General features: G+C 36.6%; 5 protein-coding genes across 9 annotated transcripts; 3 read left to right on the forward strand and 2 right to left on the reverse strand.

The window, feature by feature from the left end:
* Positions 1-770: 770 nt before the first annotated feature.
* LOC113700101 (uncharacterized) lies at positions 771-3,363 on the forward strand. Of its 4 annotated transcripts, none has more exons than XM_027220558.2 (3): positions 771-1,080; positions 1,251-1,369; positions 2,994-3,363. In XM_027220558.2, exons 1-3 carry the CDS (start codon positions 902-904, stop codon positions 3,068-3,070), a joined length of 375 nt encoding a protein of 124 aa, XP_027076359.2. In that variant the 5' UTR covers positions 771-901; the 3' UTR covers positions 3,071-3,363. The 4 variants fall into 4 exon arrangements, with proteins under 4 accessions (XP_027076359.2, XP_027076360.2, XP_071913020.1 ...); XM_027220559.2 differs by having other exon boundaries at positions 772-1,080; positions 3,152-3,363; XM_072056919.1 differs by lacking the exon at positions 2,994-3,363 and adding an exon at positions 2,588-2,864 and having other exon boundaries at positions 772-1,080.
* LOC113698825 (photosystem I assembly factor PSA3, chloroplastic-like) lies at positions 3,061-4,637 on the reverse strand. The gene is made up of 3 exons (XM_072056918.1): positions 4,186-4,637; positions 3,900-4,064; positions 3,061-3,637 (listed from the first exon to the last, which is right to left on the reverse strand). The coding sequence occupies exons 1-3, from the start codon at positions 4,570-4,572 to the stop codon at positions 3,314-3,316; spliced, it is 876 nt and encodes a 291-aa protein (XP_071913019.1). The 5' UTR covers positions 4,573-4,637; the 3' UTR covers positions 3,061-3,313.
* Positions 4,638-6,668: 2,031 nt separating this feature from the next.
* Positions 6,669-11,880, forward strand: LOC113697817 (uncharacterized). Of its 2 annotated transcripts, XM_072056943.1 has the most exons (20): positions 6,670-6,892; positions 7,067-7,222; positions 7,619-7,656; positions 7,838-7,860; positions 7,954-8,060; positions 8,152-8,203; positions 8,345-8,429; positions 8,709-8,799; positions 9,454-9,492; positions 9,615-9,682; positions 9,830-9,892; positions 10,011-10,066; positions 10,152-10,225; positions 10,376-10,468; positions 10,567-10,668; positions 10,850-10,930; positions 11,038-11,129; positions 11,224-11,239; positions 11,346-11,456; positions 11,538-11,880. In XM_072056943.1, the coding sequence occupies exons 2-20, from the start codon at positions 7,100-7,102 to the stop codon at positions 11,637-11,639; spliced, it is 1,416 nt and encodes a 471-aa protein (XP_071913044.1). In that variant the 5' UTR covers positions 6,670-6,892; positions 7,067-7,099; the 3' UTR covers positions 11,640-11,880. The 2 variants fall into 2 exon arrangements, with proteins under 2 accessions (XP_071913045.1, XP_071913044.1); XM_072056944.1 differs by lacking the exon at positions 10,850-10,930 and having other exon boundaries at positions 6,669-6,892.
* A 3,717-nt stretch (positions 11,881-15,597) lies between these two features.
* Positions 15,598-19,194, forward strand: LOC113698827 (serine/threonine-protein kinase 52-like). The gene is made up of 6 exons (XM_072056920.1): positions 15,598-16,394; positions 17,095-17,216; positions 17,395-17,591; positions 17,746-17,920; positions 18,078-18,212; positions 18,559-19,194. Exons 1-6 carry the CDS (start codon positions 16,079-16,081, stop codon positions 18,763-18,765), a joined length of 1,152 nt encoding a protein of 383 aa, XP_071913021.1. The 5' UTR covers positions 15,598-16,078; the 3' UTR covers positions 18,766-19,194.
* A 128-nt stretch (positions 19,195-19,322) lies between these two features.
* Positions 19,323-22,971, reverse strand: LOC113698744 (peptidyl-prolyl cis-trans isomerase CYP38, chloroplastic). Its single transcript, XM_072056921.1, has 7 exons — positions 22,462-22,971; positions 22,034-22,315; positions 21,733-21,932; positions 20,576-20,811; positions 20,281-20,423; positions 19,869-19,940; positions 19,323-19,778 (listed from the first exon to the last, which is right to left on the reverse strand). The coding sequence occupies exons 1-7, from the start codon at positions 22,660-22,662 to the stop codon at positions 19,551-19,553; spliced, it is 1,362 nt and encodes a 453-aa protein (XP_071913022.1). The 5' UTR covers positions 22,663-22,971; the 3' UTR covers positions 19,323-19,550.
* Between the last annotated feature and the right edge of the window lie 3,384 nt (positions 22,972-26,355).

The following is a 26,355-nucleotide window of genomic DNA, read 5'->3' on the forward strand; positions in this document are numbered from 1 at the left end:
GTAAGTTTGTTGTGTGCCTCTTTATACTCCTCAATATATGTGTTCTTGTATACCTGAATTTGCGCCAGGGATGCATTTGGTTGAATGCAGGCTACCATTTAGTTAGCGATTTTGATGCACAACAGTAAAGGCAGTCATAGATAGGAGGGTATCCTTTGTAGACGAGATCAACGTAAGTGTGTGCCCTGCCGGTGTTCTTGGACGTAGTAGTCCTTCATAAATATTTCTAGGTTGGGTCACCAAAACTTTATGTCGGAGTTCCGGAGCATCCTCGCTGTACTAGAAAGGACTCTTTGAAATCTGTATGTATAATTCTGCAGAAAAATTGTGCCTCTGTTTACTTTAAACGGTAATAATAATGCCAACATATTTTTTTCTAGCTTTTTGCGTACTCTTGTTGTGTTTATTTCTCTTTTTTCCATTTAATGGAGTGAGTCGGATCTGTGTGATTTTTTTTTTTTCCACGAGAAGCTCTATTTTTTTTTTAGTCCCCACATGATTCAATTTTGTTGTCAATTTTCTGACTAATATCTATTTCATATTATTGTTTCAATGAGGGCAATGATTGAATTTCTTATTTTGCCCCTAATCGTCAACTTAAAAAGTTGATAAATTGGATGGATCAACCATACAAGGACTAAATTGGCCATGCAAATACAATTGAGGGACTATTTGAACTTAATTAAGATAGTTGATGACTAAATTGGCTCATTATAGAATTTAAGGACTGTTTTTGGGCCAAGGCCCAATAAGATGGCCCAAAAATCCCAGTAGCGCTGGTGGTGTCTTTCATCACCGCCGCGGAGGAAATGAGCTAGGGTTTTTGGCGAGCGGAGGGGTTTAAGTTTAACAAATAGCAGTACTACAGAAAAGATTAGGAATCGCAGAAATCAAAACGGAAATGTCGTCCAATTGCGCAAGAAGATTACTTCAGCAATCTTCATCTTCCGCCAAGGCATTCCTGAGTTCTGGCCCTCGAATATCTCTACCTTCCGTTGCCTCTGGTCCAACTAAGCTTGGGGGATTACCTTCCCCTGCCTCGCGCCTTTCCCGTCGCCACAACCTCTTCTCTAAGTCCAGGTACCTCCTTTCACTTTGTAAACATGCTTTTTGGTAGATTTTTGAATGTGTTATGTTTCTGATTCTTATTTGCAATCCCATTTCTAAAGCAATATGCCCTCCATTTTAATGTTTTATTTTATATTTTTTTTGGGCGATAAATAAGGGTAGGTTGTCATTGATGGGTGCAGGGTACGAATGGAACTGGCTTGCGGTGAGTCATTGATGCCTCTGCACTCCGTCACTGCTTCTGCATTGTTAAAATCTATGCTGTCTTCAGGAGTGGGCCAGTGGGGTTGTCTCTCTGAAGGTACTTACTTTGCTCTTTTACTTCGGGCGATGCATTTCTGCAGCTTCTTTTGTTTTGGTGTCTTTATATAAAATTTTCAGCACTTGTCTTCATGGAGTCATCATGGTTATTTGTTCTTGCTCCTATCACTCGATGAATTGCGATTGCCAAATGACTCATTCCTGGTCCTATTACATCATTTATGGCCTGTGACTTATTAGTTTCCAGATGCAATGGGTGTTTGCCAAGGCTCGATGTTTAGTCGTTAATCCCTTCATGTTCCTACCAATTTATTAACGATCCAGAGTATGGGTCCGTTTCTGTTCAAGGTTGGTGGCCACATTTTATAAGATAGGATTTTGAGGACTGATTTTAGAACTCTTCTAAGTGTTTTATTCGGGTCACAGAATTTCGAATAGTTCATGGCTATGTAAAACTTTGCCCTCTGTTTTGGAGCCTGGTTCATACAATTATGAGCCATTCAGTTCATTGCTGATGTTTATTTGTTGATTAATTTTCATGTAAATAGCCCTGTTAAACTCTCTTTGAGGACTGTGTAAAGAATGAAGGTTGGCATTAATGTGGGAATTCGATTCCTTGTACCTCTTTGATAAGGGAATATCAAGGTCGAACGTGTGAAAAATGTAATCTGACTCTATGCAGTACACGGGAGAAAATCTAGAAATGGCCTCTTCAGTCTATCTGGCTTACAGAGTTAAAAGGACTTTATGGTCCATGGTGCATATAGTGTGTCTCTGTGGCTACTGTGTGATTGTGTGTCTGTGTGTAGAGAGAGAGAGAGAGAGAGAGAGCGTGTGTGTGTGTGTGATAAGGATTTTGGACAGCTTTGAAGAATCATTGCATGTTTCTGCAAATTTATTAGTAATCATGTTCAAACATTGCATTTGAGTTGTCATATTGTTTCTTTATTATGAAATGAGTGCAGTGGAATGTTAAACTATTGTGCTTCAAACTTATGCTATGTGGATATAATGAATGCCATGAAATGAGAGAATTTCAGGACATTACAAGTTATGCTTGATGGTTTTGGTTATACTCTTTGTTTTCTTCTTCCATGACAGGATTTGCAACACCACTATAGCAGGGCCTTTGAATCATTCAGCTCACAAACACTTGGAACAATACTAATGAAAATTGCTCTCTTTCTTTTCTGTTTTCTAGCGCAAGAATAAGATTCTTGTAAAACTCCCCAGTGAAAACTAAATTTGTGTATTTCAGGAGGTGCTGACTCGTGATGTACATGCTCCTTTATAAGGAGAATTTCATTAGCAGCAATGCTTTTAAATTTAGCTGTTCTTCCAACTGGTTTCATACTCATTTCCGTCTGTAGTCATATGGCTGGTTGCAATTAGCAGTCTTCATGTTCAAGGCGGTGATCTATAATCATTATAGGTGCTTGTATCATCAGGAGATCGACATCTCCTGTTTGCTTGTAGTCTTAGGAGCATATCATTGTATTCATTTGCTCAATAACTACATATTGCTTTTTAGATCATTGGTCTACTTGTTACAGTAAGTGGTTTATGCATTTGTAGTGCCACTATATTCTTGGTTTCGTTCTCTCTTCTGTGCCATTTTGTTGAATGATCTCCTTCATGATTTTGGGCTTCACCATAATTTGTAGATGCTCCTGACAAGAAACAACTTTCCTTACAAGAAAGGAAATCATTCATATTTGCCTGGGCCACTAATGGAGTTTGACTTAGCTTCTCTGATAATCGCATAATTTTCTGCAATGAAATGAAAGTGGAACACCAATTGACTCCCGCCTTTACATTGCAGAAGGACGGGCATCATCAATAGCGTGATGTTATCTGTGGTACAAAACATAAGAAAATCTCTTGCGCTTCAAAATCTTATTGATCCGAGTACAGTTGGTTTGTCATTTTCAAATCCATTGGCAGCATGACTTTTGTACAACATTATCTTACCAAGGTAAGATGACTATTGTGTCTCGTTCATCTGTTTGAGGAATTGCAAGTCCTTCATCTGCATCTGCACAGCTTCTTTTGACAAGGGTTTAGGCGGTGGAAACTTGATTTCTTCACTTCCTTCTGCCACTCTCTTTATCTTGTCTTTCACAATCTTCTCAATCCCTGGTTGCCCTACGCTGGGAAAGACGGCATTGAGCATGATAAACAGTAGTTTTTCGTCGTCTTCTTCTATTGGATCCCCTCCAAAACAACAGACGTAAATAGCTTCAAGAGCTTTCTCAGCTCGAATTTCCATTGGGATTGTAGGGGCCGCAGTTCTTAATTTTGCCCGTTTCTGGGTGTTGGACATCAAGCAAATATTTAGGGAGAAAATTATACTATAGATAACCCAGTATTAACAAATATTATGGAGTAAGCAACATTTAATGAGAAGATCATATTGTAGATAACCTAGCGTTAACGAGGATTTAGACTCCAAAAGAGCTGTACAAAATTGACCATGTCGAACATTGACAAAAGGAGGACTCATCAGTAGGGAAAAAAAAAAAAATATATATATATATATATATGTGTGTGTGTGTGAAAGGCCGACTGACCTCCCTTGCGTCATTCATCATGGCTATGAATGTTTCCTCTTCAAATTCAATGTCATTGGATACCCGTAGCCTAGCTACCCCTTCCAATATTTCCTCCGACTTAAGCAGACCAGCGCCTACTGCAGCCAACCAGCAGCATAGCAGCACATACAAAGGGTCCCCTACCTACAAAGTGATTCTAAATCAAATGAAACCGGAAAATTTTCATGTGAGAGAGCAACAAGATAAAGCAAACGACATTTTATGACAGTTATAACGGGGAACGACGGTTGATAGATATTCATACTCGGCCTCGTCGTTCTTGAAATTCATAGAAGGCTCTTGAATCATTAACGGAACACTTGTTTCCGACCCTCCTCCTAAATTCAGCAAAATCAATTACATCACCGCCAACGCCTCCTTCGTCACTGAGAATTCTGGCCACAAGGCCTATCACGGGGAGTGAACCAATGACCTTATTGGCAAAACCAGAGAGAGTGTTGCTTTCTTCCATGTAAGCTTTGACGAGTAAGACCCCATTGCAGTTCGGAGCTCTAGGCCTAGTGGGGATTCCGTAAAGATGGCGCAAGTAAAGGGGAGACGGCGAGACGGCCTTGCAGGTATGGTTTGGGCAGGCAGCAGTAGCAGCAGTAGTAGAGTGTAGATTCGTTTGGAGAGAGGAGAGCACCACCATGATTGCCAAAGGATGGTCTCGTTTAATACTGGCCTCTCATTTCTCCCTTGCGTGATATTTAGATATTCGGCAATGTAGAAGAAAATATTTTAAACAACGGTAAGAGTTTATTAAGTTCCTCTTTTTCTACATTATATTTGCATGTTTTATATATTTAAAATACGGTTTTGTTTATATATTTAAAATACGGTTTTGTCTAATAGGTGGTTATAAGGCACTCGTTAAGATATATTTCAGATGCTATATTATTTGAAAAAATATAAGATTAATTAATAAAAATAAATAAATATAAGAGAGTGTAAGCAAGATTAAATGAAAAAAATATATAAATACAAGAAAGGATAATAATTATTAATACGCATATATATATATATATATATATGATAAATTAGGTGAATATCAGACGTGTTAATGAATGCTTTAGAAGCTCCAATTAGACTAACCCAACATTAAAAAAAAACAAAAAAGAAACACCACCCCCGAGATAATAACCCACTCCTTTACCTTTTTGTTTTTTAATGTAATCCTCCCAGTATTGCCTGATTGCGTTGAACTTCGATTAATTACTTATAATTAGTACTCAAGCACTGTTTGATTCTCTCAACATTATTATTTTATCCATGCACAAGATTCGGACTCGAGACCTTACATGACTGGAACCCAAGGTCTGAGTTAAACAGTAGTGTGTTAAATTCCTTATCGCTTAACCTAACAACCTATAAAACCTCCTTTATTATCCACACACCTAAGACATTCTACAGCTCACGGGTCCCACCCAAAATGATTGTCGTATCCTTGAACATTCCTTCCACAAGCGTAGCTGTTAGTAATAACTTTTCATTTTTCTTTTTGGATCAATTTTCCTTTATTACGAAAAGCATGACCAGGTTGAACATAAGAGTTTAAACCTGGAAAATAGGACTGTTCAGGCAAAGTGGGTTTAAAACTTTAAATCATATAATAGTTATTAAACCCGGCCCGGCCTGGCAATTGAATCGAGCATGAGCCGAGCTGGGCTTTAAATCAAATCATTTAAACACGTAAACCGTTGACTAGTCAACGATTCGACGGTTCGATCGGATTAAAACGAAAACTCGATCGATTTTGTCCACGAACGGGATTTTGTGGAAAAAAAAAATTTTTATTGCCTTAGCTAAAGTTCAAACCTTGACCTCTGGCCAACAATACACCATGCTTGCGACCACGCTACTTCGAAATATGTTAATGGAATGGCTTTTTTATAATATATAAAGGTTTTGTCAATTCTATCTTTTTTTTTATTCTCTAAAACAAATTTATTTAGAATTTTTTAATAAAAATTTATGACCCCCCAAACTCTATAAGTTATAAAATAGATTTCAAAAATAACATATTACATAATTCATTTTAAATACAAATATTATTTTTAATAATTTTTTGTACTTAAAATTCATAAATAAACTAGATAATTACACTAAACATAGATAAAATTTTACACTTGAAGTTTGGTGTATTATTAAATAACTTTATATTTGATTGATTCTTATATGAATTAATTATTTTATAGCAAATTAAATTAAATGAGCTTTTGCTATGGCATTATTTATTACAATTTATAGCATATATCTTATATAAAAAATTATGAAATATAGTATTTAAATATATTTAGTGACCCACCGGTTGAACCACTTATCCACTGGTTGAATCAGTAACCCGTTGACCCACCTCCTTCATCGGGTTCCTTCCTGAGTTGGGTTTAATAACTATGGTTTAAATATCCCACAATTGGCGCAAATAAAATAAGAGAGAATTGTAATTTTGGTATCGAATATTTAGATTTCAAGCATTTTTAGTTCCTAAAGTTTGGATGTAAACAAATGCAGTTCTAAATGTTTAAGTTTTCATTCACATTTAGTCCTAATTAATGATTTTTTCCAATTGATAAAAGATGACTACTTATTCATATTTTAATCACCTGAGTAATTAGTTTTTAACCTAAACTCTTTTTTTAAAAAAAAATTGGATTTTTGGATTCAAACATTAAAAAATTTTAAAAAAGACGTTAGATCACTCTGTATACCTTTTAGTCACCAGTTAAAAAAAAAAAAAAAAAATACAAACGACACAATTGGCGGCACTGCTTTTCGTCACTTCACTTCGCTTTACTACTCTGCCTTTCGCCCCGCAATCCAATCGAATTAGGGAAAAATGCAGAAGCTGCTCCAATATCAAATCAAGTGATACAGGAAAGAAGTTAGTCCACTCCACTACTGTCACTGAGTCCTCCCTTTCTCTCCCTCCAGCTCTTTTGCACCACAATTCGCGAAAAAAGAAGAAAAAGGTATACGCATGTTACTCGCAATTTTATTTTATTTTATTTTTTTTGGTAAAGGCGTAGTGATGATTATAACTAGTACTATTATTGAGTCGCTGATCGTCCGATATCAATTTCATATGGCACAATCAATTCTTGTGCTTTGTTGTTTCTCTGTCAATCATTACTTGTTGGAGTCAGAGTCGGAGATAGGCAAGGAGCAGAGAAAGGACTATGGGGGCGTATTGCAACGATGGCGTCACCTCATCGCCCAGTTACAACTTCTTTCCCTCTCAAGATATGAGATTCTCCAAGCACGTTCACGATAATGTCCACGGCAACATTTATCTTGATCCGGTAATCTCCTCTACTTTTTTCCCACCCCGCATTTGTTATTTTTATTTTTTATTTTTGGGTAAATTACTTCGTTCCGTGAAAATTTGTCCGGATTTTATTGGTATTTACAACAAATTGTGGATTGCTCGGTAAATTTAACCGCTGCAGTTGTAGTGCTAAAATCAATTGATTCTTAGTGTAACTAGAGTGAGTGATGGATTTGAATGGAATTTGTGGAATTTGTGCTACTTAGCCAACATCACCTTATCTTTTTAAGGCTTTCTGCCAGTAGTACGCTACCGTCTTTGAAATATAGGTACTTTCTTTTGTGCGGCTTGGAAAACTTTTATCTCGCAGTAGTGTTGTAAATGTGTTGCAAATCATTGTGTACTTTTGACTCCTTCCGATTTGTTGCAGATTGTTTTGAAGTTCATCGATACTGAACAGTTTCAAAGGCAAGTTTGCAAATATGTGTCCATCGTGTGTTTCCTGTATTGATATGATTTTGCGTTCCTTTTTTTTTACCCCCTTTCCAAGTCAGTTTTCTGATGTTTCATTTTCTTCTCATCAGAGCTATCCAAGTGACTGTTATGGGAATGGTATGTTCTGACTCGATATTTTCTTGTCTACTTGCAGGCTTCGCGATCTTAAACAGCTAGGTAAGCTCTCCTATATGTAACCATAACCAGCCGTTGGTTGTTCTAAAATCATGCCTCTAAAAATTACTTAGTCAAAGTTATTGCATGTTTTAGGTATGGCACACATGGTTTATCCAGGAGCAGTGCACTCTAGATTTGAACATTCACTTGGAGTCTATCAGCTTGCTGGTGAGGCTGTTCATCGACTCCAAAGCCACCAAGTATGATATCTCTAATAGTCCAGTAATTGTTTTAACCAAGCTTTTATCCTGCAGTCAAGTATTTTTAACATAGTTAATGGTCCTTTTGTAGGGCTCGGAGCTTGATATTGATAACTTTGATTTACAAACAGTGAAACTTGCTGGTAAGTATGGTTTCTAGATTATTATCATCCTTGTCTGGTAAAGAACATATTCATTTAAATAGTATGTGTTGAATATGTACTCATTTTGTCTTATTTTGGTTGTCTATTGCTACTTTATTGATATTTCATTTCAATTGGTAGGGCTTTTACATGATATTGGCCATGGGCCTTTTAGTCACTTATTTGAACGCGAGTTTCTTCCCAAAGTTCTCAACGGATCTGAATGGTAATCATATTCATTGGACGCACCATTTTTTTATTTGTCTACTTTTAGTTTTCACTTTCGGATGCTATAGTCTCTTAGTTAGCTGGCTGTTGCTTTCCTAGTCTGGACCGGAAATAGTAACTGACAGTTTAACAAGAGAGTAAAGACATTGTGATGTTCTATTTGCGGTAACTTTCTAGTTTCTGACTATTCTTAAAATCAGCCTTACATGATAAAAATGTTTAGGACCGCTTTCAGGCATTGTTGAACATAATATTCTGTCATATTATTTCATTATAGGTCTCATGAACAAATGTCTGGGGATCTGATTGATTATATTGTTGATACACATCATATTGAAGTCGACCTTGAGAAGATTAAAAGAGTCAAGGTAGGTTGATTATTCTGGATTTTCTACTACTCACAAATTTCCTCCTTCCTTGGCTGGGATGATTTGTGTTCTTAGGCCCCAGGTTGTATTTGGTAAAAGGCTTAAAGAAAATTTTTAAGGCAGCTTATTTATGAAACTTCATATAAATGTTCATCTGCAAATTGTAGTTGACAAACATTTTATGCGAAAACTCAGTTATAGTAATTTGAAAATACTAGATGTCAAGGGAAAGATACTTTAGCGAATTTTTTACCTTTTATGTCACCAACCAGATGCTAGGACATTCATCTAACCTAGATCTTTAAGAATTTTTGCCCTACAGTGCTTTTGTCAATTTTTACTGCTACTATATCTTGTATATTGTGGTTTTTGATCAGCTACTGTACTTATTGAATCGAAAGAAAAGCATTTACATTTGTATCCTTTAGTATACACTAAAAAACATTTTGATGGACGATCATCAAGTTTTTGAGTTTTGACTGGCATGAGATTCTTTCTCCAAATTCTCCTGATCATGATTTCTGAAGCATTCTTGTTTTCATGCATAATGTAAAAGATGCTTCAATTGACTTATTGGCATGTTTCTTGACATTTATTTTCTTATTATATAGAAGCTGCTCTTATTTATTTGTTTATTTTGTCGTTAATTCACAGGAGATGATACTTGCAAGTTCCAAATTTGCTTTGCCGAAGGTTGAATCTCTTTAGTTTAGTTCACATTTTCTTGATGGTGCCTGCAATAACCTTTTATTGCTTAGAGTGATAGTTATCTAACTTGTTCTAGTTAATTATGTTTATTTTCTTTCAATCTGTAGAGTGCAAAGGAAAAGCAGTTTTTGTATGACATAGTGGCAAATGGTCGAAATGGAATTGATGTTGACAAGTTAGTCTATTTCCTTGGAATTGGCATTAACTTCATGAAAGCCGTGCTTTGCTAATTCTTATCTTCTTTGTGCTATTTTCTTATACTACAGATTATTAATTTCTCAAGTGTCTGATGTATTTATGAGACTTCTATGTTGGCTGGCAGGTTTGACTACATGGTCCGTGATTCCCGAGCATGTGGTCTAGGATGCAGCTTTCTGTATCAGAGGTATAGTTGATTCTGTTATGACTTCCAAAAAGATACATAGCAGCATGATTGATTGATGCAAAGCAGACCAGGCAATAATGTTGAAACTTGTCTTCCATTTTTTTTTTTCCTTTTGTAGGTTAATGGAAACAATGAGAGTTTTGGGTGATGAGATATGCTATCTCGCCAAGGATTGTAAATATCCTTTTGAAACATTCCGGATTTGTTGTTAAAATATGTCCTTATGATAAACTGACATTTCGATATGGAAAATCTGCAGATCTGACCATCCACAAATTATTTGCCACTCGAGCTGATTTGCATCGAACAGTTTATTCTCATGCAAAAGTGAAGGTGTGCTGGTCGATGTCTTCTTACGCGCCTACAGCCTATTTGTTCACCTGAAAAGGACTCAAATGATTGGTGTAGAGTCTGACATGTGATTTTTATTTTTTAAAATTAATTTTTTTTTTTGGGCATTTGAAATATTTGGATTACTTGCAGGCAATTGAGCTAATGGTTGTGGATGCCCTACTCCAGGCAAATAATTACCTAGATATAACTTCTCATATACAGGATCCTTCTGAGTATTGGAAGGTATATAGACCCGTTTAGAATGATTTTCCAATGTGTGTCATTATTCCTGTAGAGGCTTCTTAATTGACGTAGCATCTCTGTCATGCTTATGTTTGCAGTTAGATGACACGATAATCAAAACTATTGAGACAGCTCCAGACCAAGAATTAAAGGAATCTAGGGATCTGATCCTTCGTATTCGAAGAAGAAACTTGTACCAGGTAATGAAGCTCTAGATTACAGTTAAAGAATTATATAATGAGCTATAATTTACATATCTGCTTATTTTGTTTCACCCATCTTTTGGTTTCTCTTTAGAAGTTATTGTGTTTTCAAAAGTGCAGTTTAAGCTTCATTTCTTCCTTTCTTCTTTTTTTTTTTTTTATTAAAATCTGTGTACAGTTCTGCAATGAGTATGCAGTTCCCAAAGATAAATTGGAACATTTTAAGGATGTTACTGCACTAGACATTATCTGTTCCCAGGTACTAGATATCATATCCTACAGTGAAGATGACATCCAGGCTTCTTTGCTGGAACAGAATTTGTTTTATTGAATACTGAGAATGTGTACCTTTCTTTTTTGGCATAGAAAAATGGCGGGGTGATACTAAGAGAGGAAGACATTGCCGTTAGCAATGTTAGAATAGATCTGACTCGTGGGAGGCATAATCCTCTAGAAAGGTATTCTGAAATACATTAGGCTTTTATGCTGCCTGAGTTATTAATCTATCTCTAGCACTGATGATTTTTCCTGAACATGTGTTCCTTCTTGCAGCATCCACTTTTTCAAGGTATTGATGTTTCAGTTGTTTTTCAAGCATGCTGGGTCACAGATTTTATACCTATTTCTCCTTTGATGCTTTTCAACACTGCATTTCCTGATAGTAATGTATTCAGGATTATGAGAGTGAGGAGAAGTTTTCCATTACTGATGATCGCATCAGCCACTTGTTGCCAACATCTTATCAGGATATGATAGTCAGAGTGTACTCCAAAAAGCCAGAACTGGTACGTATCCAACATTTTAATTTTGCTGGGAGATTTTCAGTATCTGTAATTTGAACAAACTTCTGCTACATATCTTTGTAGGTAAGAGCTGTCTCTGAGGCATTTGAGAACTTTCAGTTAAAGACTTATGGAACTAAAGCTCAAGTGCACGAAACACCAGAGAAGAAAAAACGTCGGATATGACATTTGTGGTTTGGGTTATCTATCCTTATCCGGTTATGACATTTACGGTTTGGGTTATCTATCCTCTATTTATTACTCTTAAGTGCTTCTGATTGTAAGACTTTTGCCCAAATGTGTACATGAACCCCTTCTGCACGAGACTCATTCTTGCCAGAAAATCTCAAATGAATTTGTAATGGTACACTTCCACCATGTACAGCCAGATAGTAAAGATCATTGCAGAAAAGCTTGAATTATCCCACTTAGCTTTTAGCACTCTCTAATCTTTTGATCATTTTTTGGAATATGCCTTGCTATTTGAAATTATTCTAAGTTATGTAAATTCTTCTCTGTTTACTTTTGTGCTGCAGTTCTAGATATAATCCTTTTTTTTTTAATTATTTTTAATGATTCTGGCTCATCTCAACTGCAAGAGTTGTCTGGTATACCTGATATCTGAATATATGTGGCTGGTGTAACTATAGCAGCACGGAGAAGCTTTAGTGTAGTGTACAATTTATTTTTGATTTTATATAACTATTTGTGTTGCTTTTTTCAGCATAATTAAATCCCTCGTGATAAATCAAATTGATCTTCTCTTGAATGCTTGGGTTAAGATGATTGTTGTTGCACGTTTGATCTTGCATGTTTGCTACTTCTGTTAGACTTTAAGCATATAAAATTTTAACCTCTCAGTCGGTCATATTTGGTGCAGTGAATTAATTTGAAATGGCAAATGGAAACGGCTGTGTAGTGCTAAAATTTCTATGTTGTCTGGTATACCTGATATCAGATATTTGTGGCTAGTGTACTATAACAGTGTGAAGAAGCTTTAGCATAGTGTACAGTCTTTTTTTGTTTTTGTACAACTCACTGCTTTTCTCAGCATCACTAAATCCTGCGTGATAAATAAATTTGATCTTCTCTTGGTTGCTTGAGTGAAGATGATTGTTGTTACATTTTTTATCTTGCATGCCTGCTACTTCCCCCAGACTCGAGTATGTAACTTTTGAACCTCTTAGTCAGTCATATTTGGTGTAGTAGATTAATGTGAAATGGCAATTGGAAACCGTTGTATGGTGCAAAGTTTTCTAAACGATACTAGTGTGCACTTTGTCTAGGAGCAGTTGGAAAGTTCTTTTTTCAACCAAAACACAAGCCAGAAAAATTCCATCCAAGCATTCAAGTTTATATCATGATATTGCACTCAAAAAAAAGTTTACTTGTGCCCAAATTAATAGAATCATGATATTGCAAGAAATAGAGAAAATCATATTTATATCATCGTGGACTGGGGAATGTTTCCTTCTTTGTATTTCTTTTTAGAAATTGTCTAAGCCATTGGAAATATTTCTCGTAGTTGTATTCATTTTGTATGTCAGGGGAGCCATGGGGCTAGACGGCTTTTGTTACTGTTTGGGCCTGTTACCACATTGAATATTGACACAGTGGAATCGTGGTCACACTTGTTGAAGTACAAAGGAGGAGGCATTGAATTTCTGTATTCCTTGCTTAGCTTGGAATGCTTCTAGATCAAACCTTCCCTTCGTGTTTTCGGGTATTACTGCACTCTTTCAAACACTGCGTTTGTGTCTCTACATATTATTCTAATTTATTTTAATATACTCTCTAAGGCTATTGTAGCATTGAGTTGCCCTCTGATGGGAAGACAACTTGGACAACTTGGTTTTGGAAACAAAATTTCAGATTTTATTTTGCTTGCATCATACACACAATTCCCAATCACCTTTTTATCTCACATACATCACATCACAAAAAGTGCTACAGTAACTGAATCAAATAAATCATTCAAATAAATTCTTATCCAAACAAACAACTCATTGGCTCGCTCAGTCCGCATTTTTTCTCTTGCGATCGTATGAGCTCTATAGTTTTTTAGGCACTTCAGACACCCCGTGGAGTTGGCAAAAATAGTTGCGTACAATTTTTTTAGAGACAGTGAAGACTGTTGTTTGGATGGCTTGTAAGTTGCAATCTGGATCCCTACACAAAAGCAGAAAATGGTAAAAAAGAGGCGGGATCACTCTGTATCTTGTGGTGGTTGGTTCCACGGCTCTGCATGAAATGACTGCGAGATCCAAAGGTAGGGCTGCAAGTCTGAGTCGAGCTACAACTACGTTAGGCATTGATGATGCGATCTGGTAATTCACTTATTGTCGGTTGACCAGACTCTTAATATCTAATACTACTACTGCTTTCTCTTTCGTCCAAGAACAAAGACAAAAACTTGTCTCTTTTTTTTAAAAGAAAAAAAAAAACAAAAAAACTTGTCTCAAGCCACGATTCAAAATCAGCCTTCGCTGACCATATCTTCAAGATCTGTTCCATTCATGTAATTGGCAATTCCGGTAGATATCACCAGAATAGAGGATTGATTGTACGGCACAGCATTTTGATCCTTACGCCAAACATCCGCCCACCATATGCTGCTTTTCAGACCTCTGGAAGTTTTGACAATTCACACTCGTTATAAATTCAGAACATTGAAAGAAAACTGAAGGATAAGAAGGTTTAACGGACCTGATCAAATATTAGGATCAAAATTCCGGGGAGGTCGGTTTACAGCTGGCTTTAGTAAAATTCATTCAAGTGCTTTTCTGGAAAACGAGAACTTGTGTAAAGAAAGTACACCCCACAATAAATCTTGTCTACTAACTCATTAATTTAATTGGGATGTATTAGTTTGATATAATACACAAATATATGTATATATGATACAACTACTTGTTACTCGATAATGTCCAATGGCATTGCCAGTGGCAGTTTACATATCTGCTGGTCTGTGTACCAAAAAAAAAAACTAGTATCATATATACTAGTCCGGACTGTATATAAAATTTGACAAGTTGACGAGGAAAGAAGGTGGAGAGAGCAAGAAAAGAATAGAAGAGGGAATAGGGAAATCTCTGGGAGCATACGTCGTAATCCATGTTGCCACATGCAGGCGGGGATGGGGATTGACTTTGGCTACTTGGTACTAGTTGATAATTTGTTATTAGGGTTAATTACATTTACCTCCCCTGAGGTTTGATCATATTATCAATTAATCCCTGTAATTTGTCCAAATAACGATCTCACCCTTTGAATGATCAAACATTTAACAAAAACCCCCTTAATGCCGAAAATGCCCTTATTGAGGCCATGTTGCATTAAAAAAAGAACATATTTTTATTTTATTAACCCTGAAACAATCCAAAAAAATAGAAAAAAGTTTTTGCTTATTATTTTATAAAAACCACATATCTTTGCTTCCATAAATAGTTTTGAATCAATAATTATTTTAAATCTTAAAAATGAATATTAAAAATTAGATAAATTGAAAGAAAAATAAAAAAAAAGAAATTATTTTAATTCCTGAAGTATGGTTCAAATTGAGGAAAACATGCCTTGTGCTCTCCGCAACATGCCTTGAATCACAAATTCGAACCATACTTGAGGATTTAAAATAATTGTTTCTTTTTTATTTTTCTTTCAATTTATCTAATTTTCGGCATTAAGGGGGTTTTTGTTAAATATTTGATCATTCAAAGGGTGAGACCGTTATTTGGACAAATTATAGAGATTGATTGGTAATATGGTCAAACCTCAGAGAAGGTAAATGTAATTGACCCTTGTTATTATTGGCTACTTTGGCTGCTTGGTACTAGTGGTAATTTTTTTTGAAAAAAAAATCTCTATCCAGTAAGTAGAATTAACTTAATCGTAGGAAAAGAGATGAGTTAAATGGTACGAGAAAAAAGACTGTAAATATGAATTTTGAATACGAAACTTTTTATTTAGTTAAATTAAGAAAGAAAACCTCCTAATCATAGAGTAGATTATACGAGAGATACGGCGGACCCCGTGTGTGTGCGTGTACATTACTAGTTATTGCTAGTATTTATTTTGCACAAGGATCAGTCCAAAAACTAAATAGTGATTGATAATAACGGTAGTCAGCAGTAGTAGTAGTAATAGTTAGTTAGTAGCCGGAACCAGGCAACCGTGAACCAAGCCACAAATCCCAATTCCCAAGTGCCAGAGAGAGTACTAAAGGACAGACAGCAGCGCCTAGCCTACTGCTTCTAAAGAGTAAAGAGTGATGAAGAGCGAATGAGGGCATGAAAGCGAAAGCAGCCCCTGCAAAAAGCGAAGTACTCTGGTACTCCAATTTCCACTCTCCTGCTGCTAGGGCTAAGTCCAGGTCCCGTTTGAAGTTTAAACCCTCTCTCCCTCCGATCCTGGATGTTTACTACGCTTTCCCGTCTCGCCCGACTTACCCTCGGTTTTTCTCTCTAGCTGCTTGCTTCTCATAATCCTAGTAATAATTGTGTATTTAATGGTTTACTCCCAGACCCAGTAATCAATCAGACTACTACTAGGACTTGCTACTAATAATTCCCATTCCCCGTCCCCACACCCATAGTGCCATAGAGAGAGAGAGAGAGAGAGAAGCGAAGATGAATGAGGGGGGAAATGGAAATAGAACTGGAAATGCCAGTGATGGGGATGGTGGTGTGGGGTTTGTGAGGGCGGACCAGATAGATCTGAAGAGCATAGACGAGCAGCTTCAGAGGCATCTCAGCAGGGCGTGGACCATGGAGAAGAACAAGAAAAACACTGATGATAATGGACAAGGAGAAGATGGTGGGAGGGGGGTACCAATCACGTATGACTGGGAAATCGACCCCTCCAAGCTCATCATCAAGTCCGTCATTGCTCGCGGCACCTTCGGCACCGTTCATCGGGGCATTTATGATGGCCTTGACGTCGCAGGTCCCCCGCAATTCTCTTCTTTTTATTCATTCTACCCACTTTCTTCCTCTGTTTTTTTTTTTTTTTTGCTTTTTAATTATTTCTAAGTTTTATGCGTTCAATAAGATCACCTCATCTTAATATGTTTGATTGCCCTACTTTTGGTTACATTTCAGGCTGGGCAAATTCTGTCCTTTCTTGTACCTGCATTACAATTTTGCCTTTTTCAATAGTAATGCGTTTTCCATTGCTTTTTGCTATCAAGAATTTTAAGTGTATAATTTTGTTTGATCTGATTGGCGCGGTCACTTCTGGTTCAGGCCTTGCTTGTCATGTTCGTTATAGACTGGTCCTCTCCTTGTATGTATATGCATGCCAAGTTGCCCATGTCAAGTGCCATAAGGTCATGCCATTTAGCTGAATTAGTGTCTATCAGGAGTAATCTCGTTTATATCCGTCATCTGCATATCGGGTTTTTTTTTTTTTGTTTTTCGCGTTTTTTAAGATGCTCTCCTACCCAAGCAACCCTTTGCCTACAAGTCCCAGTCTTGGAAAACTTAACGAATTACTATAACAACAGAAATTGATATGTCAAGCGGAATAATGTAATGAAATATCCATGCTGGTGAGGTCATAGTTTGACGAGTTTTCACCCTGTAGGATTGTGATTTAAGGTTCTGCTGAGATACAAGTTACCTTCTTCCTTTGTTTGTATCATCAGTAAAGCTTCTTGACTGGGGAGAAGAGGGTCAAAGGACTGAGGGTGAAATAGCTTCCCTTAGGGCTGCCTTCACTCAAGAAGTTTCTGTTTGGCACAAGCTAGATCATCCTAACGTGTCAAAGGTAGGAGCTATCTATTCATGCACTTTTGTTTTTTCATTTTTCCTGCTGTTTGGTTATTTAATAGCTCAAGAGTTTAGTTCTCAGCAAGACTTTACTTCTTGATACTCATATATATGCTGCTATCTTTTATCATCTTTTGTTTATATAGACTGATATTAATTTAAAATTCCTTCTACAGTTTATAGGAGCCACCATGGGCGCATCAGACCTAACCATACTGACAGATAATGGTCATGTTGGCATGCCACGTAACATGTGCTGTGTTGTTGTTGAGTATCTTCCTGGAGGAACTTTGAAATCATACCTCATTAAGAATCGGAGAAGGAAGCTGGCTTTCAAAGTTGTTATCCAACTGGCATTGGATCTTGCACGCGGGTGAAATTTACTGTTTCTTGTTATGCTATTTAAGAATATGATATTTGGTATTTTTTGCAAATTTAGAGACTTGGTTGAATTTCAGAGATGTTCTTGAGACTGCAACTTGGGTTTCTCCGGGATTTGGAACTGAACTTTTCTTAATGTTTTACAGATTGAGCTATCTTCACTCCAAAAAGATTGTCCACAGGGATGTAAAAACAGAAAATATGCTCCTTGATAAGACTCGAACTCTGAAAATAGCTGACTTTGGGGTTGCTCGTGTCGAGGCTTCAAATCCCAATGACATGACTGGTGAGACTGGAACCCTTGGTTACATGGCTCCTGAGGTAACCCAATTATCCAGCTAGGGTGCATATTTCTAGTGCATGTATGTATTTCGTAGCTTTGACATGCACTTTATAGCAAAAGATCATGTTGCTCTCTGTCAGCTTGAACCATCACATCCTCTAACCACTCAAATTTCTTCCAATCCTGTAAACCCAGGTTCTGAATGGTAACCCCTATAACAGAAAGTGCGACGTGTATAGTTTTGGCATTTGCCTTTGGGAGATATATTGCTGTGACATGCCATATCCAGATCTCAGCTTCTCAGAAGTAACTTCAGCTGTTGTGCGCCAGGTAAGTAACTTTTACTTCGTAGATGGATTTGCACTTGTTAACGCATTTTGTTTAATGGAAGATGTTTAAATGCTTCTATAGAAATTTAATCAGAAACGCGGGTTCAAGAATTAGCTGCTCATGACCTCTTTATGGATTGACAAGATTGTCTACGAAAATACTTAATCTATCGGCCTTTTAGGAAAGAATATTACCTTGCCTGAGTTTGAGTACTTCAGGATGAAGTGTGCAAACAATTTCGTAAATTATCATTGCTCAAGATACATGTGCGCAAACAACTATTAAGGTTGCTGTTGCTGAGATTTTGTTGTGGTCGAATACTGAAATTTCCTTTCTGCAACTACAGAATCTAAGGCCAGAGATACCTCGGTGTTGCCCAAGCTCTCTTGCAAATGTAATGAAGCGATGTTGGGATGCAAATCCTGACAAGCGGCCTGAGATGGATGAGGCAGTTTCCATGATAGAGGCGATTGACACATCAAGGGGTGGGGGAATGATTCCTCATGATCAAGCTCAAGGTTGTTTCTGCTTCCGCAAACACCGAGGGCCTTGAAAATTTTGATTTCACTGTGACAGGTTTGAAAGCTGTAAACTGGCAACCAAGGTTCCAGGTTGGATTGAACATAGGAGGAGAAAATTGGGTTGAAGGAGAAATTAGATGACATGATTGGGCTGTCAACAATGACAGTTTGGCTTATAGATGATCAAGCAGCTGCAAAGCAAGTAGAATTTTGTCTTGGCATGGATATTGTAAAGCTTTCCGTAGGCCTTATTTAGCATCATTCTTCCCTTTTCTAATTATCTGGCTGGTCCTTTGCAAGACCGCAATATCATCTCCACAAGATTGGTATAGTATTATTTTTGAGTATAGTTGCATTATTATTTAGAGATGTTATGCTCTTAAAGTCAGTTTGATCCATCATGCTTTTGGAGCTGTGAATAACATATGATGGTACTTCTGCGGTTTACTATTTCATTGAAATCAATGTGCCGTAACCATAGATATGAATTCATACAATTCATGGTGGAATTCTGTTTGTTTTAAGCATAATGAATCGCAATCATTTGTGAAGCGGACAGAAGAAGATAATATCCATCAGGCAGCATAGCTTTTAAACTAATCTGTACTGATATGATTGAATACGCAGTACTCCAATATTAACTCTCTATTATTAAAAGAATACAACAAAATCATTTGAATAGAAACGACCTAAAATGGATAACCAACAAATTCCCAAGTGACTCCGTACTGATCCATAGTGAAATATTTGTCTTTCCCAAATGACTCCGTACCGATCCATTGTGGATTATTTGTCCTTCCAAAACAAACAGGGACATCTAACCAGCAATCTTGTAGCTTGGATTGACAAGATTATCCAGACCAGAGACCACTTGAATTGACTCTATAACGTCTCCTACCTTGAGATCTGCCAAATAATCCTGATTTTCTGTTATGTAACCAAACACTGCATAGCGGCCATCCAGAATGTTTGCGTTGCTGGGAGTCAGTTCGCTTTCTTTCAATAGCCAAAATACTTGGCTTGAAGCAGAATTGTCCTCAAACTCCTGTAACCAACAGTTAAGTGACTTAGAACGAGATTTTACAGTATATATTCAATATTTAAAAGATAAATTCTTATCGTGTGGAGTCCTCACATCCCTAGCCATCGCCATTGTTCCAAAGGCATTGAAAGGAAGCCTAGTCTGAGCCTTGTAAAGACCTAATTCCTGCTCAGTCACAATACTTAAAATATCAATTTCTTCCAAAGCAAATTAATGTTTACCACAGCAAAACAGGGGAACTTGGAACCAAGTCGAGATGGGTAGACGCACTAAAAAAACAAATATCAAACTTGTTATCAATGATATGCACATAACTGATAAAAGAGGATGAATAAACTGCAGCAAGACGAGACTGGAAACCAATCTTTGAGAGGTTTTTGTGCTTGTCCTCGGTTTCTCGTATTTTACATGCATAAATTATCTTATCTTTGGTTCGAGAGCTTGAATACATTTTTATATGGAAGTGATGACCACGAGGAATAAGGATGGCAATTGAGAAACTTACTTCCAGAGTGGCTCCATAAAAAGGCGCTTTCTCTCCATTCGCCATAATTTCCAGAGGTATTGTACGGGTCTTTTCTGTACTTGGGTCAATGAAACCATCAGCAGGGCCTTCTGGATCTCCTGTTTGAACTACAAATCCATCCGCTGCAGAATGTCCAACAGAAGTATATCTATGAATGTGAACATGCACTTAAAGATTCATAAATTCCTTGTTTGTTATGTCATTTTTTTTTAACATCACCTCAACATGAATATTTAACATGGCACTAAAAATTTAATATCTACAACTTATTTACCTCTCTGAATCTCCATGCCATCGTAAAAATGCCTCTCTACCAAGTCTACAAAATTCCCAGCAGTTACTGGGGCATTATAACCATCCAGAACAATACGAAATATGCATTCATCCAGGCTGGGATTGTCTTTCACCTTGACCTTCATATCCACAGCTGCTCTCCCTTTCAGTAAAGGCATATTTTGATATTCTTCTGGTACTTCATATGGAAAGCCATCTACCATGTCTTCTTCAACACTGCAGAAACCCAATGCCGCAGGAAGATCTCAGCTGCAGTCAATGACAAGGGCTTAAATGAGAATACTGTACCTTAAACATTTACTTTTCCGTTTCCTTCCCAAGTTTATGTTTACAAGTCAATTTGCTTAAAAGCAAACAAGGGCTTCTAAAAATTTTTAATTTAAACCTTCTTTTCTAAGGCTCCATGCCCCATTTCCAAAAGGGAATAATAATAATAAATATAATTTTTGTTTTCCCAAAGAGAGACGTTGCTATGGATGTTCCAATCAAGGGGAAATACTGAACCGCTAGAGGCAGCTGTTAAAGCACAAAAGTGCAAAATGTGAAATGCATGTGTAAACTGATGATGGACCACTTTCCTTTTTTTTCTTGGGATAAGTAAATAGTTGGAGTTCTCAATTCTTTTCTGGAAAAATTCTAAGCATCGTCTTTTATCTATTTGTTTGTTTGTTCCATCCAGGATAATAAAATGAACAAATCAACAGTTTTCAACAAGTAATTGCAAACAATTGTGCCTGAGGGAAAATTCAACGGTGAAACTGTACCCAAAGAGTTCCAATCACACTCCAAGAGTTTCTAAAAGGCAATTTAAAAAAAAAAAAAAAAAAAAAAACCCTCTCCTGGCCCTGATTTATTATCAAGAAAGGTGGATGACACCTACTCATATAGACCACATTCTGTGTCTTTGAGAGTAAAGCAACTTTTTTAATTCGTCCATGTTTTTCCTTCAATTTCTTAGATTAGTGCAAGCGCCAGCATTCTATAGGTGCAACACATTTCTTAAGTGTACTTCAGCGTATAGTAAATGCAGAAAAGTTCACAACCCAAAAAATTGACCAATAAGAACACCAGTATCAACTTATAGTCAATGAGCAAGCATGAGTGATCAAGAAAATCAAAAAAGTTTCTCCAACTCACCCTCCCACATAGTTGAGCAGTTCCGTTTGCTTAGGGGATACAGCATCCCGATTCCTGTCCGCAATAATTTGTTCAAGTTCTTCCATCCCAGCCTCCAGTTTGTTAAGCATTTCAATGCCATGGTCAACCTTAGATTTTGCTAATCCTGACACAATCACAGTTCTACCCTGCTTGAGTGCCCGAGATGCTTGTCTGACATTCTACAAATAAACAAGATCACATACCAACAAAAATGATCACAATTCATTTCCATGACAATGTGATCTAATTAAGAGGGGGGGAAAATGGTAGATTCTCTCACTCTTTCAACAGAGTCGAGGGCCTTGACACCAGCAAGCTTGAGGCTGTCTGTAATATCTTCAAGCGGCTTCTGAACTTCCCTGATAGCCTTGTTATCAATGGGCAGTGCGTACCTCAAGAGCGCCCCGGGGTCCTTAATTGGCGGTCCAGAGATCAAAACCGATACATCTGGCAATGCTGGATTGCTGGTAGTATTGGCCAATGCTGGCACCCCAGTTAACAACCCAACTGCTAATGCTATAGAGATCGCGCATCCCTTTAGAGATGGGAAGAACCAGTTTTCCTGTTCAAAGACCCCCCCCCCCCAAAAAGAAAAGGAAAAATGTAAACTTTCATAAAAGTTAACCCAGACATTTGAAATCTAAATCGAAGAATTTTCAAATAAACCAAGCGAAGTAAGATAGAAAAGGGCAAAAATGGGGAGCTTGCCTGCTTAGGAGGAGACCGAAATGGAGGTGGGGTTTGGGAGCAGCATAAGGGCTTTAGCGGTTGAATGGGAGCATTGTTAGGAGAGGGAGCAAAGTGGAAGTTAGTGTGAGTAGCAGTAGAGGAGAGCTTATGGTGAACAGATTTTTTAAGGGGAGATGTGGCAACAAAGGAATATTGGTGGCAGGAAATGATGGCTGCCATTGAAGTTAGAGTCCAGCTATTGGCAGCGCGTAATTTAACAGAAGAAGAAGAATACCCACATCCAGTAGTAGGCTCTTGGTCCGAATGAAACACAACGGGGGAAGGGGCAAATTGAAATTCCACTAGCCTACTGCGGCTTGTTCGGCTGCGCACTATACGGTTTGGGAAAAAAGATTGTGGATATGCTGGGAAGAAAGGAGAGTGATAGGGATTGGTGTACAGGAGATAAGGTTTGGGATGCTTTGAAAGATCATCCGGACCAGACGATTGATTTTTTTTTTTGAGTTGGGACTTGGGAGTCGTACTTCTTTGTTGATGGATGAACCCTACAGCTTTAGGTCAACCTCACGCTCTGGATATGGGTAAGTTTTTCTTTTTTATTGAAAGAACGAACATGGTTAAGTTGGACTAAGCCGGTCAATCGAGCCATATAAATCGGGCTTTTCTAAATTCAAATTCAACTCATTTAATTTGTAATATTTTTGAGTTTTTGGTTAATAAATATGAAAATCATATTCAACGTACACAATATTCGAATTTTCAGTCTTATTCGAGTTTAATCCAAAGTTCCGAACTCACACATTACTGCTTAATTTTCTTAATATAATTATTATAACTATTAAATTGTAAAATTAATTCAACATTCAGATGACTACAACATTAAAATTAAATATGAACAAGTATTAATTCTTAAAAAGTATGTAAATAAAAAACTTTTCAACAATATTTATATCTAGTTCGTTCAATATACATGAAAAATATTAATAAAATATACGGTCATAAACTAATACATATTCAAGGTTTGGAACTTTTTCATAGCTGTGTAACTTAAATCCAAACATTCTTTGACGATTTGTGTTTCTAGACCAAAAAGACATCAATCAATATTATATCAATATAAAAATGTACGCAATCAATAAGAAAAGTTAGAGTTTCAGAGTTCAGTTATGCATTACTAATATTGCCTCTCAAGAAAGCTAATAGAGTTGTCTTCAGATTTTTTTTTGTATTTTGTAATTTGTATATATTTAATATTTAGTAATAATATATTTGAATATATAAGTATATATAATATCAAAATATAAAAATTATATATATTATTATTATTATATATATATAGATAATTAAAGAGTCTGGTCTCGTTTTCGAGTTTGAACCTAATGAGACCCAAACTTAACTCATATTTAATTCGAGCCTACTTTTTATGCCCAAACTTGGACCTGCTCGTTGAAAAGTCGGGCTCATCAGACTTTTTCCTCGAATTGAATGTACCGAATTCGGGGTGTTCCGATCGCACTGACAGTACTAAGTTGGATATAGTCCATCACTTGTACCGCCATACTAGTCTTATCTCAAAGTTGGTTTGGTAATAATCCAATTCATTAATTAAATTTAATAAATTCAGATCTTAACATGCTCATACGCATTTAATAGTAAAAATTAAAATATATGAATCAATTAAGCGACACTAAATTTTTTAGGTAAAAATTGCTGTAAAAAATAAGTAATAAACTATTCACTTATCATTTTATATGATATACACTTAAATATATCACATTTACCTCTTAACAATTCAATAACTTAATAGATTCAAATTTAAACACATCCTTAGTATCTAAACTTGATAACGCCATACCTTAACATGGCCAGACGTATCTAATTACAAAAAAATATAACATATTAACTAATTAATTAAGTGGTTTTGGATTGCATAGGTAAAACTTACTCCAAAACATAAGTGAAAAGCAATTCATTTATTGTTTAATAGAAAATATATTTATGATTTTAGCACTTAACAAATTCAAATTTCAGATTTTACATTTCAAACCTTAACTTTCAAATTTCAGTTCTGTAAAATGCATCCCATCCTAAGTGTTATTACTGATGTTGCTCTCTCTGGGGACAGGCACAACAGTTCAAAAGTTATTGACAGGGGCTTTTGGGCCTTCATGGGAGGTCCATCGACTGGTCAGATTCACAAAAGACGGTGGATTTCGGCTTCTTCCATGAAAAAGTTAATAAAATTGGGCTGACAAAACCAGGTTCCACCAAACCTTGAAGGATGCTCATCCCTATCCCGTGACTCTTCTCCCCTCTACTCACTTTCAACTTTTCACAAAATTTATAGCTCTTTTTAAAAAAAAAAATTTTTGTACATTTGTATACCGATGTTAGTGCAAACTCCAAGTTTGAGGTTCATGAATTTTACAACCACGATGAGTCAAATCTATCCATCAGCCCAAGGTGTCAAAATGTTTTCTCTGTAGAGGTTTCTTTTGAAGGGGCCCGATTGAGGTGGTTGGGCCTTCACCCGTCCACCCCGTTGTGACTGTAGCATACAGGCGATACAGCAGGCCTGTCAATGGTCCGGGTCTAGACAGGATCCGGATCCGTGAAATTAATTTGGGTATGAGCAGGAATTTAATTCCGTTACCCGGACTCAGATCCGGATCCGTTTTGTCAAACAAAAAAATAGGTCGAATACGGAATATAGTATTCCGACCCATATTAGACCTGAATCCGGATATAAATGGATTAATAATTTAAAATATGTATATTTAGCAATATAATTTGATTAGAGTGATGTATTTGAGTAAAGTCAATTTGATTTATTTTCTTATTTGGTTTTTTTTGTATTAGTTAGAAATTAGTGTACAAAAATATTTTTTTCTCATTTTTACTAGAAATTATAAATTTTCATAATTTTTTTCGGGTTGACCCGGACCCGAATCCGAAATGTATAGTAGAAGACCCGTCGGATAAACGGGTCGAATCCGGATCCGATTTGGTTATTCCGGGCCCAGACCCGACCCGTTGACAGACCCCTATCACCCGAAAAGGAATAGTGGCGCTTACTTTAGTCTTGGAAGCTGGGCTAATCAGAATTTGAAGTCTAGGTTTTTCTGTTCACAAAGGTAATATGCCTTTTTTTTTTTTTTTTTGGAAAATTGTTAATGGTGCTCTACTTTTTTTTTTTTTTTAAAATGGCACTTCCACTATTATTTTATCATCTGATTTTTATTTATTGTATTATATAATAAAACAAGTTATGAGGGTGTCATTGTTAAAAAGTGGAGTACTATTTTTTTTTTTTGAAGATAAAAATATCTATCCTTGATTCATCAATTCCACAAAGCACACTACTACCCGGTGCCGCCTATGAAAGATATCAAAATTTAAAATTATTCTCTAAATACATTACAAATTTATATAATAAAATATAGTAAAATTTTAGCTAAACTCCTTAAAAACACACATCATTCAAACGCACATAGCAATATGTACATTACTTTGAAAAGGTATAAACAGTGTGACAAAAGTACTAGCAGATAAATGTGTAAGGCTCCTACGGACTACAAGAGCTGCAAATACGAAGATGAGCGAATATGCGTATGGGAACCACCGGTCTTTGGACTAGTGGCCACCATCAATGCATTAAAGTTCGGCACCAATTTGCCACATTAAAGTAGTTCTGCTTTAAAAAATTCAGATGGATGTATAGTGCATCCATCAGTTCCCTTCGAATTATCTTTGAATTTCTTCATGTCCCCTCCCCTTAGTATATGATAATTTATCGTTTCAGAAAAAAAAAAAAAAAAAAGAATATGCGACTGGGGCAAGTCTTTGTTTGGAGAGGAAGTCCCGCTTCGCTTATGCTAGAGGAAAAAAGCAGCAGCAGCACTACCTTCTCTT

Source organism: Coffea arabica, chromosome 7c, assembly GCF_036785885.1.
Source record: "Coffea arabica cultivar ET-39 chromosome 7c, Coffea Arabica ET-39 HiFi, whole genome shotgun sequence".
In the NCBI taxonomy this organism is placed as follows: domain Eukaryota; kingdom Viridiplantae; phylum Streptophyta; class Magnoliopsida; order Gentianales; family Rubiaceae; genus Coffea; species Coffea arabica.